Below are 14,656 nucleotides of genomic sequence, written 5' to 3'. Positions count from 1 at the left end.
TTGTATGTCCCTGCCATGGTGGTTGTACATTGTGTGTGGCCATGCCGGCTGGATCCTCAGTAGCGCAGATTTGGGTGAGGAACTGCCAGAGAGGAAGAGGCTGATTGACACATTCACCATAAGCATCAGTAGATGTATTTTGCTTCAGCTCTTAGGGGAGACACGTTCTCCGAGGGCCGCTGAGTGTCCTGGCATTCATGCAGCAGAGATGAGGCAGGATAGTATGCTCTCCCAATTGCCTTGAGAAAAAGAAACTGGTTTGAACATCTTGCTAGACTGTAAGGAGAAAGTGCCTCTTTCACTTAAAGCAAGATGATCGCATACAATTCTCCTTTACTACTCTCTGGCTGCTCAAAGTGTGCCTTACTCACCTGCTAGGAGAACAGCTAAAAATGTTCATTGGGGCTTCAATCCTTTCATTTAATGGGGTGGGAAGAAAGTGCTCATTGCTGTCTTGAATGTAAAGGAGAATGGAATTGAGGAAGAAGGAGTGTTGGCTTGATCAGTGTGTGAATTGATGCAGGATTTTCCATATTTCAGACCGTATAAACTCTAGGGTAGGTTTAGTAGTAAAAAAATTTGATAGGTCACAAAATTGTATGTGTGACATATTCTGCCAGTGAAAACCTTCCTTTAAAAACCAGTAATAACAGTAAGAACATTGTTATGGAGACTTTGCTTATATATGTTTGCTTATAACCAGATATAGAAAATGTAGCCTTGGCTCATTTCTGAGCACAATGTAAGGAGCATCCTTTTCTGTTTTGTTCAGACTATTGTTTGTTAAGTCAGACTTCACTGGGGAGAACGGAGGGTGGGCTGGACTGTCAGGCAGTTCATTTTTGTGAGGCTTTATAGAATACAAAATTGTACTCAGCAGAAAGAACACCTTGCAACCTATGATCTTTGAGTGTTCTCTTTCCTGCTTTGTAAAATAAGGGCTTGTCACAGTATTTACATTACAAGGATGTTTTGCAGAGAGTCTAATTAGTTGTCTATTTTCCTGATACTAGCATGGAAAGGACTGTTGTAGTTTCTGAGTAAATATTTTATGCCTAAGTATCACTGTGTAAGTGAGCCAAAATACCATGCAAAAGAGGATGCTATTTAAGTTTTTTTTGGTCTGGCTAAAACCCTAATTTAAAATATAAATAGTGGAAGGTAATGAAAGATCTTTAGTTAATAAATAAACTTGAATTACTGTAGTTAGGAGTGATGAACAGCAATTTAATAAGCCTTTAAGAGTGTGAGGTGTTCTGAGTAAACTAACTTGAAAAAGAGGGAACACAATGGTTTCACAACTACGTTTTACAATTCAATGTTTGAACTGTGAACAGTTTGAATAAACAGTTTGAATAAATGTGCAGTTTTACAGCTTTAGCAATAAAAGCATTTATGGTGTAAAAAAAAATATTTCCAATATTATGTAAAAGTATTTCTAAACTAAAATATGCAACTAACATGAAAAGAGAAGGAACATGAAAGAATTTCTGGAGGCAAAAAAAGGTGTGTAGGAGTTGCGTATTCTTCTATAATATTAACAGAAGAAAAGATCCTCCCATAAAAATCTAATTTTATTTTGCTACTTTGTAACTTAGACATCGCTATTACAAACTTGTTTCAATTTTATTATGAATTTTTATGATAGTCTGGAAAAGTAGCTTTTCAATAACTCAATGATTTTTTTTTTTCCAATTATGACAAGTTGAATATTTATTTTTGTAAGACTCTCTAGTTTTATCCCGCTTAGAACAGAATATGGTGAAGCATACTGCCCTGCAAGGCTGAGAAGCTACTGGCTTGGCCTTGATTGATCCTCAGTGTCTAATGTTTCTGCTGCAGAAAATTCACCTTGACCTGGAGACCATCATAAGGATGAGTTCTGGCTACTACCAGTAGCCTAAAGACCAGATTTTGTATCCCCCCCAATCTATGCATAATGTCTAAGACATATATTCCATATACTGATGTCCAAGCAGAGAGCTTTGCTTGGCAGCCTTTGCCAGTGTTTTCTACTCCCTAGGTGAATTTTTCTCTTTAATATCTAATTGTAATTTTCTTTGCCACAACTCTTGTTGCTGCTCCCGTTCCTTTCAAGGAGCACCTCCAAGGAGAATCTGCCTCCATTTTCCCTGTAATCATGAGATTTGTAAAGGGAATCATAAGATCCTCTTCTCCTCTCTCTCCTCCATCCAGGCTGGTGGAGCTCAGCTCCCCCAGCCACCCAGGGTGAGTGTACCAGCCCTGACACTCATGATGATCCTCTGCTGAACCTGATGCAGTTTATTGGCCTCTTTCTTTTACTGAGGGTGGGACCCAGTGCCATAGGTGTCAGTTAACTTGCAAATGCTGAGCTGAGGTGAAGAATCTCTTCTCTTCCCTGGCTGCCTAAGCCTTAGGTGTTGCAGCCCAGTATGTGTCTGGCTTTCATAGCCTCAAGGATATAGTAGATCTTTCAGATTAATGAAAAGGGAGGATAAATACAGGTATTTGGAAAGTGCCATTCAGCAAATCTGCCACTAATGTGATCTCATGTTTTTCTTTCGCCTAGAATGTTCCACCTGATTTGTCCATCTGCACCTTTGTGCTGGAGCAGTCTCTGTCAGTACGGGCCCTCCAGGAAATGCTGGCTAACACAGAAGAAAAGGCAGAAGGGGTAAGTTGTTGGATATTTACTTTTTTCATCCTGCAAAATACAACTTTTTTTTTCTTTTTCACTGGACCACAGATTTCATGACTGGCATGAGCTTATAGCATTGTGAATTCCTTATATTTAAATCTTCTCCTTTGCTACAGCAAAGGTCTGTTTTTTGAGAAACTCCAAACACTTGGCAGTTTTCATTGAAACTTGCCAGAGTTGTAAATTTCCAGCAATTTCAGTGTACTGCAGGTCCACATAGAGCTACAAGAATGTTTTAATTTGAGATCTCATAATGTGAAATACAAAGCTTGATCACTTCTTCAGTACAGCTAAGCTTTCTGAAGATTTTTGACTCTATCAAGCGAGACTGTCAAGTAGTCTTAAAATTGCTTGGATGTGTCCTGTTTTTCTCTAAAAATAATGAAATTGTTCTGTGTGGCCTGAGTTAATATGTCCTGTAACTCACCTTTAGAGCTGGAAATACAATGTTATTGCATCTCAGTGGACAAAAAATGTGGAAACACATTTTCACAGCCTAGAAGATGAAGGATATAGGAATACTGTTAATTGTTTGACTAGCAAATAAGTATTTACGAATAAATCATAGTATTGCAATTAATGTTCTCTGCTGTGTAATGAATTTGATTTGTTATGATGTAGTTGAGTGTTCCATATACACCTTGTAGGGTTTACTTGAATGTCATACTCCAGCTCAAATCCCATGAACTGTAAATGAGGAAGGGTTGACTGGAGGCCCTGGAGTTATACAGATAAAAGAGAAGTAGGATTTGACTGTAAGTCCTTGGGAAAGTAAACTTTAAACTAACACAGAGTAATCAGTCCCATGAAATGCCAGGCACTGAGACTGAAAACGGTATTTGTGGAATGAAGTCCAGGAGCAATCCCATGGATGACCCGAAGTGTGTGCTTTCAGTGAGAATTTGTTGTAAGGACTGTCTCCAACAGCAAGAGAATGGAAAACACATCTGAGAGAAGAGGTGGTGCGAGAATGTAAGCAGATCCATGCTTCTAAAGGGGGACCCTTCTTCCCTGAATTTGTAAACACTGAAACTGAGAGAAAGCAAATCCACAGGAAAAAAATAAATTCAAAAAACAGGTACATACAGGCATAATATCAATAATCACAGTTCAAACCCAAGGATGTGCTGTGATAACTGTGGGTGGCTGTATGTGTGAAGTAGAGCAACAGTTTTCTTTCTGTTTATTCCCACCAAATGTGGGCAGGAGCAGAAACTAAAGAAAGTGTAGGGGACCGTGTGTTAAAAGTACTGCCATAGGGCAGAATACAGTGAATGAAAAAAACCATTCAGTTTTCAAGTAACTGAAAATTAAATGAATGACTGAATATGTACTTGCGGATAAATTAACAGAACTGACATTCGGTACCTGTACGTAGTTTTCGTGAAAAGTTGATAGTAGAACATGTGAGTTTTGCGTTTAATAACCGAGTTTTAGGAGAAGAGGTAATTTTGTGCATAAATCTGAAGCACCGTATCTTCCTGGAACAGCGTCATTTTTTAAATTTAGTATAACAGTGTTTTCTTTAATTTAGGAGAAGGAAGTATAGTAATTTCTTGAGAGATTGTTACTATAAATTGGATTCAATATGACCTCAGTTTTCTAATGGAAAGAACCCCACAAAGGGAGGTCTTTTCAGTCCTCAATTACTTTTCATTACATTAGAAATCATTAAGGTTGCTGTGTTTAAAAGTGATCTTGTGCTTCTTTGCTTTTTGTGGTGTGTAATCTCTTGAATGCTGTATTTTTATAATAGCTATTATATAACAGGTAAGTCAGCAGTAATGAAATGATGGAGTAATATGGACAAAATCTCATGCTGACTTGAGTCAGAACAATAAATGACTTTCCTTGTGCTTAAGAAAGAAGAACTATGTGCACTAACTGGATTTAATTTTAGTTCTCAATTAGTATATATTAAATGTGCAAAGCTACCTCTGCAATAAATGCCTACACTTTTAGTGCAAGAATCCCAAAATGAGAATTTCTATACTTGATGAGATTAGTATAATAATTCACGTATCTGAGTATATCTAATTCTCTCTCCTGAATGAGCTAAATGCTAGTATCAAAGGCAACAGTGGAAAATGAGGGAAATTTCATAAGAAAGGATGTGTGTAGTGCTCTGTTTCTTCTAGCTCTAGGCACTGAGTAGTTACTTCGTGCTCTGAGGTTTTATCCTTTCTCTTTAAAATACATACTATGCCTACCTCTGGCAGTTTATTAAAGTATTGAAATTTGTAGCTTGACTGTATGCTTTTGGTTTAAAAAATTAAAACCACAACCTGTTTTGTTTGCTCAGGAAGCATTATTTACACTTTTCATCTTAAACAGATAAATTTTTGATTTTGCTTGGCACTTGAGTGCTATTAGGCATGGACTACTTTGAATGTATAGTTCATCCACAGAAAAGAACCAGAAAAAGGGAAAGAAAAAAGGAAGAATCCTGTGGAAATAAAATAATAAATAATTATATAAATGATGACTATCATTACATGTGTACACAGAGTCTGCGCTTTCGTCTCTTAGGCAAGCAGAATTATAGCCACTCTGTCTTAGACAGGCATAGGTCTAGGCATAGGTATTATTTTGTAATTATTTTGACTTGGTTTCTGAGCGTAAATGTCGATTATCGAAAAAGCTGCTGAAGGATGGAAGTGGAAGTCCTTTGGTTTTTATAAAGCATCAAGTATTTTCTTAGCCTCAGTTGTCTCAGCAAATGATTTAGACTTTTGTCTGGAAGTTTTTTTTAAAATCATCCTCAAGCAAACATGCTGCATAAAAAATAGCTATTAAAATAAAAATTTACCAAAAGGGGATGCAAATTAAACTTCAGTGTAAGGTAAACCTTCATAAAAGCTATTGCTACTCATTGTTTTTTTTAAATATATTTCAAAGTTGTTTTTTTAATATGTTTCAATATAAATGATTTTTTTCTAATGGGAGAATTTGAGGATTCAAAACTGCTACTATCTCTATTTATGTAACAAGTGGCTAGTTTGAACTTTCACTCCATTGTAACACATTTATTACTTCAAAGAGATCAAAAAAAGTTTTGGGTACGTTGGCTATGTACAGAAAATTAAATTAGCTTGGCATTTAAAGGACATTTTACCGTAAGTGAACATGTACAAAGTCATGTATCTTTTTATATTGGCTAGAACAAGAACCAGCTTTTCTTTTGAAATGGATAAGAGCTTGTGATTGCTCAAGTTACGCTTGCTTTGCTTGGGTTTTTTGAAATATATCCAGCAGTGTCATGATATAAATAACGTGCTACTCTTTTGCCTTGTGATGTCTTTTATAGTCCTCCATGATAATTGTCATAAGTGAGGCCATTGAAATTTGAGGACTCCGGGTTACGTGTTACACGGCATACCCTGGTGAATAACTGGTACATATAGACAGAGAGAGAGTGAGTTGACACATATAAATACAGGTGGTATGTGACTTACTTTCACCTGCTAGTATGGTGTGCATCTTTGTGTGGATGAGAGAGAGAACATCTCATGCAGAGGATTAGTGTTAATGGCATCTTTTCACTGCAGTGATTGAGAACTCTTGGTAGACTCTTTCACAGCAGCTTTAATGATTTCTGTCAGCAGTGGTCTACCAGAAGATGAGTGGGTGCCAAGCCATCCCAATTTTAGTGTTGGACCATGCATTCATGGCAAAATCTCCTTTAATTGGGAGGGTATAGAGTAAGAGGGGTCTAATCTACTGGCGCTCCTGTTTGCTGATCTGTGATTTATTATGTCAAAAGAAGGTGTGTGAATGGGCTTTTTTGTGTTCAGGTATATATATAAGAGTGTGAGACTGCTATGGGATTTTTTTTTTTTTTTTTTTTCAATTTTATCAGCAGAGTGGGTGGAAAGTTCAGTTCCTCTGCTAATGGCTAGGCTTCGTGCTACATGAATTGCTTACTAGTAACCTCAGCTGCGCTTGGAGTGTAATGTGCTTCTACTGGAATTGTGTTTAAGTAAGTCTTGCAGGACAGATGTACCGAACGCATTCTGCATGGAACCAGATGGGTTTTCCTCAATTGCTTATGTGTCCTTTCACATCAAGTGTCAGCTTTTTGATTGTTTACTAGAAAGAATGTGCAACTGAAATAAGTAAGGATTTGTGTGTCATCTGTAGAAAGAAAGTGAATGTATACGTAGTTACAATTTCTGTATTTTGAATGACAACATATGCTATGTACTAGAACACGTCAGGATAGTGTAGGGCACTCTAGCATTTACATTGAGATGATTTTAAGAGCTTGTTCAGGAAATCACGCTGTATTTGTTCTTTACTTTCAGACCGAAAACCTCTGAGTAAACTTTAAGTCTTTATTTCTGTTTGTCTTCCTAGACTTCTTTACACAGGCTCTATTTTCCCTTAATATATTAACTTGAAATTTGTTTACTTTTATGCAAAATGAAATGTAGGGTTAAATCCTTTGTTAATTTTCTGCAAATTGATCTTAGTTGCCTTATTGTCTACTGAACACTTCTATGGGAGTTTTCTGCATTTTTTTTCCCAGTATTTGCATAGCAACTCTGTTTTTCTACTACAGTATGCTATGGAAAATTTTAAAAAACATTAGAAATCGGGTCCCATGCATCTTAAACTTATATACACTTATATAATTTGGTTTTAATGATCCATGCTTTAGATTCTTTAAATGTATTGATATGTCATATAGGGTATTGTGAAAATTGAATTAATATTGGAATGTTTGTGAGATTAGCATTGCAGCAGTGAACATCATAAAATTGATGGTATTTAATAATGATGTCTTTAGAAGAGGATTTTTTAATCAAATGGTTGCACACTGAGCTGGAATGAAATAAAATGTTAATGACCACCTTATCTTCTACATATTGAATGATGCTGAAAAGGTAAAGGACATAGGGAAGGCTGTGTCATAAGACATTGACAGGGGTGGAGGTTGCATAAGTGACCATTTGCCTTAACTTTTTTCTTTGTAAAAATTACCACAATTCTTCTGAAAATGCAAGAAGTTGATACTTCAGCTTTGAAAAAAGTGTTTTGAAATATAAACTGTTAATGATCATATAAAATTATTGTCTGTTGCAGCTCTCCTATTACTGACTGTATAAAGTGCAACTTTTGGAATGGCAGGAACATCCACCTCAGCTAAGCTCGACTCAGAGTGGCAGGATTTCAGGGCTTGGCATGAACTCTAAACGCAGTGGGAACTACAAACCAACATCTTGCCTCAGTGTTGCATCAGGGTCACTCAGCCTTTTCTAAACCTGGATTTTAGGTTAGAGCATTTGAGCTGCCGCTCTGTGAGCAGGACCTTGTCCCAGCAAGGGGCAGGACTGTCAGCTCCTCGGCAGCCCTTGTTGGGAAGGAGCTGCTGAGCATAGCTGCCGGCCTGTGGAGCTGCGTTTTGTCTCTGTGATGGGCAGCGGGCCCGGGGCTAGCAGGCCCCACTTTGGAGAGTCTCCAGGGTCTCGGCTGCAGTGAGGTCTCCTGCTGAGTTCCTCCAAATTAACTACTCCTCATTCAAAATCATGCTTGTTAAATATACTTCTATACACACAAAGACATTCAGGTTTAAAAAAAAAAAAAAAAAAAAAAAAAGAGAAAAGAAAAAAAAAAAAGGAGCATGTTATTTTTGAGACTTGCTGAGCTCTTTGTAGATATCTGCCCTTTAGTTTTCAAATTAAAATTGAAACCTGTGCTATTAGAGTACTGTCAACATGGTAAGTGAGAAGCAGAGGTCTTATCTCCTCATTGCTTTTGTAAGGCATCTGATTTTGATCCATAAATGGGTTTTTGATAAACACATGGTAGTTACTGAGCTCTACAGATTGTCCTCCCTTTCCATAGCTCTCTCCTCTTTCTGCCTAGGCTGCAGCCATTTCCAGTGTCTGCTCATTAGACAGTTGGTTGCCCCTTCAGTCATTCTCTTTGTGTATAAATAGATAAGACTTTTTTTTTTTTTTTTTTTTTTTTTTCCCCACATGATGATAATAAAAGCTCACCCTTACCTTTCTTTATGGAAACAGCATGCTTTGAAATAGGCAGAGAAACTTGAAAAAGAAGGGACACTCAGAGAGGCTGCTAGCAATAAACCTGACCTCTGCTTGATGGGCTGTTATCATCTGCTTCAGAATTAATTCATTTGGGCTATGAAGCCCTGTGTATGACTTTGGTAGTTAATGCCTGTTTGTGGAGATACTGCTGATGCTGTGGAAATGTACTTGTAATTATGGCAGTGTATACAGCTTCCACTCCTGAAACAGCCCTTGGTAGCTGACAGTCTGTTGATAAATATGCAGAACACTTCCTTTTCTTGAAAGACGCTTCTATTTAAAAAAATATTGGGATGAGTCACAGAAGATAACAGTACATACAACACAGAAGGAAAGGCACAAATTTGGAAATCCTGTTTTTTCACAATTTTTTAGTGGTGATTATTTAATGCGGTAAATTCACGTAACCTAGGGTATAATGTAGGTCATTTAGCAGCTGACTATTTTAGTTAACTGGATATGTGTGCATTTTTTCTCTTTTTGCTCTGTAAAATTAAAATTTCCAGGTGGTATTTGTTTATTAACTTATTAACTTATTTCCTTAAATCTTTTGGTATGTATTATGTTTCAGACATTGAATGCTACAAATAACTTGTTTTTGCCCTGCATTCTCTCAATCAGGTCTTGACATTGCACAGTCTTTTTACAGTGTTTCTCCACTGAGGAAAATAACATCTAGGAAACATACTCATATGCTATTACTGTGAGAAGTAAAAGACCCCAGTGCTTCTTGTGACTCTGAGTCTTGCAAGAAGCTGCAAAGTAAAAAAAAAAACTTTATTAGGGAACTTAGACCTTTGTGTGGAAATGAGCTAAACCACAGACTTGCTCCAGTTGAATATGGCACGCTCTTTAGCCTTTTTGCAGCTCAGATGTCTGCAACCACCCAGCATTGCATAGTCCGTTCTCAACTCATGAATACAATGGCATGTGTTGAGAGGAGAAAGAATGCAAGTGATAGACTTCTTCTGACGAGTCACTGAAATCTCAGCAACTTTTCTAGTGGAACACTAATCACTGTCATAGATGATTTCAGGATTTTTCTGTCTTGAAGTAAAACAGTAGAGAAAACAATACCTTGACACAGAGATCTCTTCAGGACATTTAAAAGCTCAAGCAAGGGATTAATGGAATAAACTAATTTGTTAATCTTCAGAGGAAAAAATGATTGTTTTTCCTTAATACAGTTTATCTGCAAAGTATAAAAATTCTCTTGCTAAATACTAAAACATTTAGGAAAGCACTTCTGATTTTTTTTTTTTCTTTCTTCTTTCTTTTTCCCTGTAGCATTGATTGTCTGTCTTTTACCACAGGCCACTCTTTGAAACCTTTTGTGTATAGGACAGTGTTTAGTGGCTTTCCTTGTAGCTTGAAATGCAAATCTCCCAAGGATTTGGAGGCTAGAAATACAGGTGGTGGTTTCAGTGTGATACAGTAGGAAGCACTTTCTAAATACTTTCATCTCATGCTTGTTCTACATGCATATAAAGCAGTTAGGAATTTTTGGTTCATAGTAATTTCCTGTTTATATTCTAACTGCATTTCATGAAGGGAACTTTCAGCACTTTATCTTAATTCTAGGTTTCTTAATTCTGTTTCCATCAGTTTTGCGTTTTTTCTTTTGGCATATTGAATCACTTCGGACTGTGGACAAGATTAGACTAATCAAGAAGTCAGATTCAGAAAGCCAAGAATGAAGGAACCCTGCAGCTGAGGTTCAAAAAGAGCTGCCTGAAAATGAGATCAGGAAGGTGAAGATTAAAGGTAGTGATACAAAAACATGACATTCACTTGTCTCTAAGTGAAGATTTCAATCTGTGGGGAAATGCTTAGCTAAAAGTTTCATTTGTTTTTGCAGCTTGGTGTAACCACCTTCTGTTGCCCCTGTGCACAGTTCAGCATGTTTTTAATAAACAGAGCGCTATTAATGGAATTAATTATCTTCCTAATATAACCCTGACACTTATTTTTGCACTGATTATCAGAGTACAGCAGTAAAAGAAAGGTATCAGTTTCTTTTGTGTTGGAATAACTTTTTTAATTAAAAAAAAAAAGTATTATGATAGCCTTTATGTTCATTTATCCTGTTATATTTGATCTGCTTCATATTTTTCCACATCTGTGAGATTGATAGTTTTTATACATTGTTGTTTCATTCCTGTTTCTGACAGGAGATCTTAACTGGAGCAGAACTGATTGATCAGTATACAGCCTGATCACCAACACTAGTAATTGACTTTTATTTGCTCCATTAGTAACATTAGTCCCAGAATGTCCTTGTTTTCCTCCAAGTAGCAAAGATTATGTCCCCCACCCAGATGCAGATACATTGAAAAAACACTGGAATACAGAGAGAAATAGATCCTGGAGAACATGAGAAAATAGCCGTAAACAAATATCTCCCTTAACTTTTATTTTAAAATCTCAGTTATATCATGGTAAAGCATTGTAACTAATGCTCGGATTTTTTTTCAGATTTGGGCACTCATAAATCTATGTCAGACCTTATTAACAGAATGGAAGCATTTGACTGCACACATTGTGTGTGAATCCTAAGCTAAACTGTTTCTGTAATATGAAAAAATTTAATTTCACAACCTCTACTTCAATATTTGACAACTTAATTTTTCAGGAAAATGTTGTCTGTGGATACCCATCGGTTAGGCAGAGTTCCAGCTAAATTGCATCATGAGCTTATTAACTCCCATCTAATCATCCAGTCATGGCTGATTAATCACATCTCCTGGTGCCTTGTTTTAATAAAATCTGTTTTCCATGCCACTGACCAGCAAACTGCTGTCTAATTTTACGTGTGGGATAGTCTTTTCTGAAGGGAACAAAATACCACCCTCCTCCACTGTTGCAAAGGGCCTTGTGTGAAGGAATCAGCACGTCCAAGTGTCTTGCACGTGTAATTCTCCCTCTGTGTTTAAGAGATGGGGAAAGCTTGTGTTTCCTCAGAGCTAAAATGGTTTCCCGTGCTGCAGGGAAGGGCTGGAGGCATTTTGGGACAGGAATGCAACTGTAGCTGGTGGATTTTTTTAATATTAAGATCATTGATCTCCAACTGTGGAATTCTGAATTCATTAATTACTTTGTATTAGTAAGCAGCAAGATGATGTGGAGAGCTGACAGCTTTATCATTTTCTCAGCATGAGGGGAGGGGGAAAGTAATTTCATCCCTCGTGCAAGTGGAAAAAGGTAACACTCCCCATTTCTTTTAATAAATGTTGTGTATATTAGTGAATAAGCCAAGCTATCAAAGTACTTCCTTAAAAAAAAAAAAAAAGAAAAAAAGAAAAATAAGATTGGCGGTTAAATGCATCCTTGACAATTTAATCTCTCTGATTTACACTACAGTAACCTAGTTAATGACATGCCTGAAAGTTAACAACAGTTGTTGTAAATATGACGAGCTGAAAATGTTTTCAGGTTTGCTATCAGAACCCCCACATGTAGTAAGAGTCAGAAATCAACCAGAGGTCTCTTAACAAACCAGAGCTCTTTTAGTTTCCTAGCACTGACCAGACAGTTTTCTCTTTTGACAAGTCATAGATGCAATAAAGCAAGAATTATTTTTTTAATCAAACTTTTGAGGAAAAAAAAACCCAACAAACCACAGCTTTTCATTTTTATAGTTTGAGTGTTTTCATTAGTCCAAGGTTCACCGACAGATGCCAGGCATAACCCACTGAAGTAACAAAATATTGCATTAGTAATTCAGAAAATCTTTGGATAAGCCTTCATCAGATAGTGTTGTGTCATGAAGAGAGACAGAGCTGTTACGTCCAGCAATGTTAACTTGTACTTCCAAACTTCGAATTTGTGTGACCTAGATGTTTCTTACTGCAAAGAAATTAGAGAAAGGAAAGAAATGGAGGTCAAAGCATTTCATACAGCGTGGGCTTTTGTGTCATGCAGATGGGCTTATCGGCTACCAGTGGAAAGCTTTATGAAAAAATGAGGTAGTTTAGAGACTTATTCTGCGTAAAATCCTGGCTATTCTCAGCTATTTAGAGATACCACACTGCTAACAGGACAACCGGGAATATTAATACAACAAGGAACAAAAGCGTAAAACTTTTGCAGATAAAACAAATACTGTTATTTTCTTGTTAGTGCACCTTATGTAGTATCAGCAGTGATTGTTAGCAGGCCATTTCAAATAAAGCATAAAAAGAATAAGACTTGGCTTTGATCGACTGTACTTTGATCAAATGTAAGTACTGGAAAAAAATCAAGAAGTGCAGGCGCAGTATTTTTGCATTCTGCTTATCCTCAAGGAGAGGCAAGGACAGGAATAAAATAATTATCTATTTCAAATCACAGACTTGTGATAAGCAAATATTTCTAGCCTGAAACACAAGCTCTTCTTTTGAGTGTGCCATATTTAGAATGAGGATGTATGAGGACCTATGGCATGAAAGCAAACATTTTTATCATCTCAGACAGGTTTCCTATTTTGGAGGTAGATGTCGGTCTCTTTTCCAGCCTCACCATGACTATTGGATCTCTGTTGTGCTCATCATTTTCTTTCCAGGGTGATGGTCAGTAAAAACTGTCTTTGGGTGAAAGAGAAGTTACTTTATTTCTTAGTTAAATTTTCTAATCTGTGTTGCATAGGGAGAAGGAGCTAAACCAAAAAGACATGACAGCAGAGCTCTTAAAGCATCTTGAAAAGTCTGGAATAGAAGACAACCCTGGGCTGGAAGACATATCATCAATTAACTTGTTGAATAATAAATTCAGGAAATCAAGGTATACATGAAGACAATAAAATATTGTAACAGAAACAAAAATACAATTCAATTTTCAATCTCTCTAGTTCAATTCTAGTTATTCTCATCTTGCTTATCTCTATTAGAGAGTTTTAGACAGTGGTTTTACCATGGAAATGGAAAAAACCTAAATCTTGTTTTTCTACTAAGATTTTCCTGCTTCACTACAGAAAAATGAGTATAAGCGTAGAGGAAGATGTAACATCCACTAGCTGGAAAGCATTGCTTCATTGGGATTTCAGGTCACAGCCCCATCTGTGGATCATGGTATTATATCTGTTATTATATCTGTTTTCATAAATAGTTGTAGAGAATGTGATTAGTCATAGTCAGCTAAGACTTTCCTATAATGTATGGAATAAAGTTCCTTGGTGTTCTTGTCTCCTGCTCAAGCAGATGAAAGGAAACAGAATACAGAATCCAGAGCTAGGTGTGGTAGACTGTTTTGCACAGCTTAAAGGAGCTTCCTTACCAGCCTTGTGCACTGGTAATGAATGTTGCTGTATTAGTGGATGATCAGCGCGTGTTCTGTGAGCCTGGTTTATGTCAAGTTTTAAAAAACTGAGTTTGTGAATGACTCCTCATAATGGTAAAAAGGTCCCTCTTTGTTTATCTTCATCTAGTTCATGACTCCTTTTGACAAGGAAAGAGGGGTAACAGAACTACATTCCTGCTGTTTTAACTGGCTTTTATGTCTGGTTAATGTAGTGCTGGGTATTTGCAGCACTCAGAAAAAAAAATGTTGGAAAAGCAGCCCTACAGTTTGGATTAAATGCATTTAAAATGAAAGCTTGGCTGAAGAGATTGGAGCTTTTACATGCCTCTGAAGAGAAGTCAGCAAATGCAGATGACTCTCTGAAGTTTCTGGATTAGCATTGCAGTAAATAATAAAATCATCACCGAATGTTCTTCATGGAGGACTTCTTACTGCACTTACATGAAATTCTAAGTATTAAGACTACATACTCTGGTCTTCTCATCTAGTTCAAGAAGAGAAATTAGTTTGTAATTTTAAATGCTGTCTTTTGATCTTTTGCTTGATTCTTAGAATACAATTTTGCATCCTTGTTTTTTCCTCCTTGTAGCGCTACCTGTATTCCTTAGGCATATAGGTGTATGGGAGCTATACCATTTTAGTATCCATA

At 36.8% G+C, this 14,656-nt stretch overlaps 1 protein-coding gene across 1 annotated transcript in view; it reads left to right on the top strand.

Annotated features, from left to right (window-relative positions):
* The window catches only part of RYR2 (ryanodine receptor 2), a gene marked incomplete at its 5' end in the record, with an annotated part of 392,755 nt that overhangs the window by 110,157 nt on the left and 267,942 nt on the right, over nt 1–14,656 (top strand). The window contains one exon of the mRNA XM_082048672.1: nt 2,552–2,656. Within this exon, the coding sequence (XP_081904798.1) occupies nt 2,552–2,656 (105 nt within the window). The remainder of the gene's footprint in view (nt 1–2,551; nt 2,657–14,656) is intronic.

This window comes from Streptopelia decaocto (genome assembly GCF_964273445.1).
Source record: "Streptopelia decaocto genome assembly, chromosome: 3".
NCBI lineage: Eukaryota > Metazoa > Chordata > Aves > Columbiformes > Columbidae > Streptopelia > Streptopelia decaocto.
Note: the sequence above shows the minus strand (reverse complement) of the source record. Positions and strands in the feature narration are given on the sequence as shown.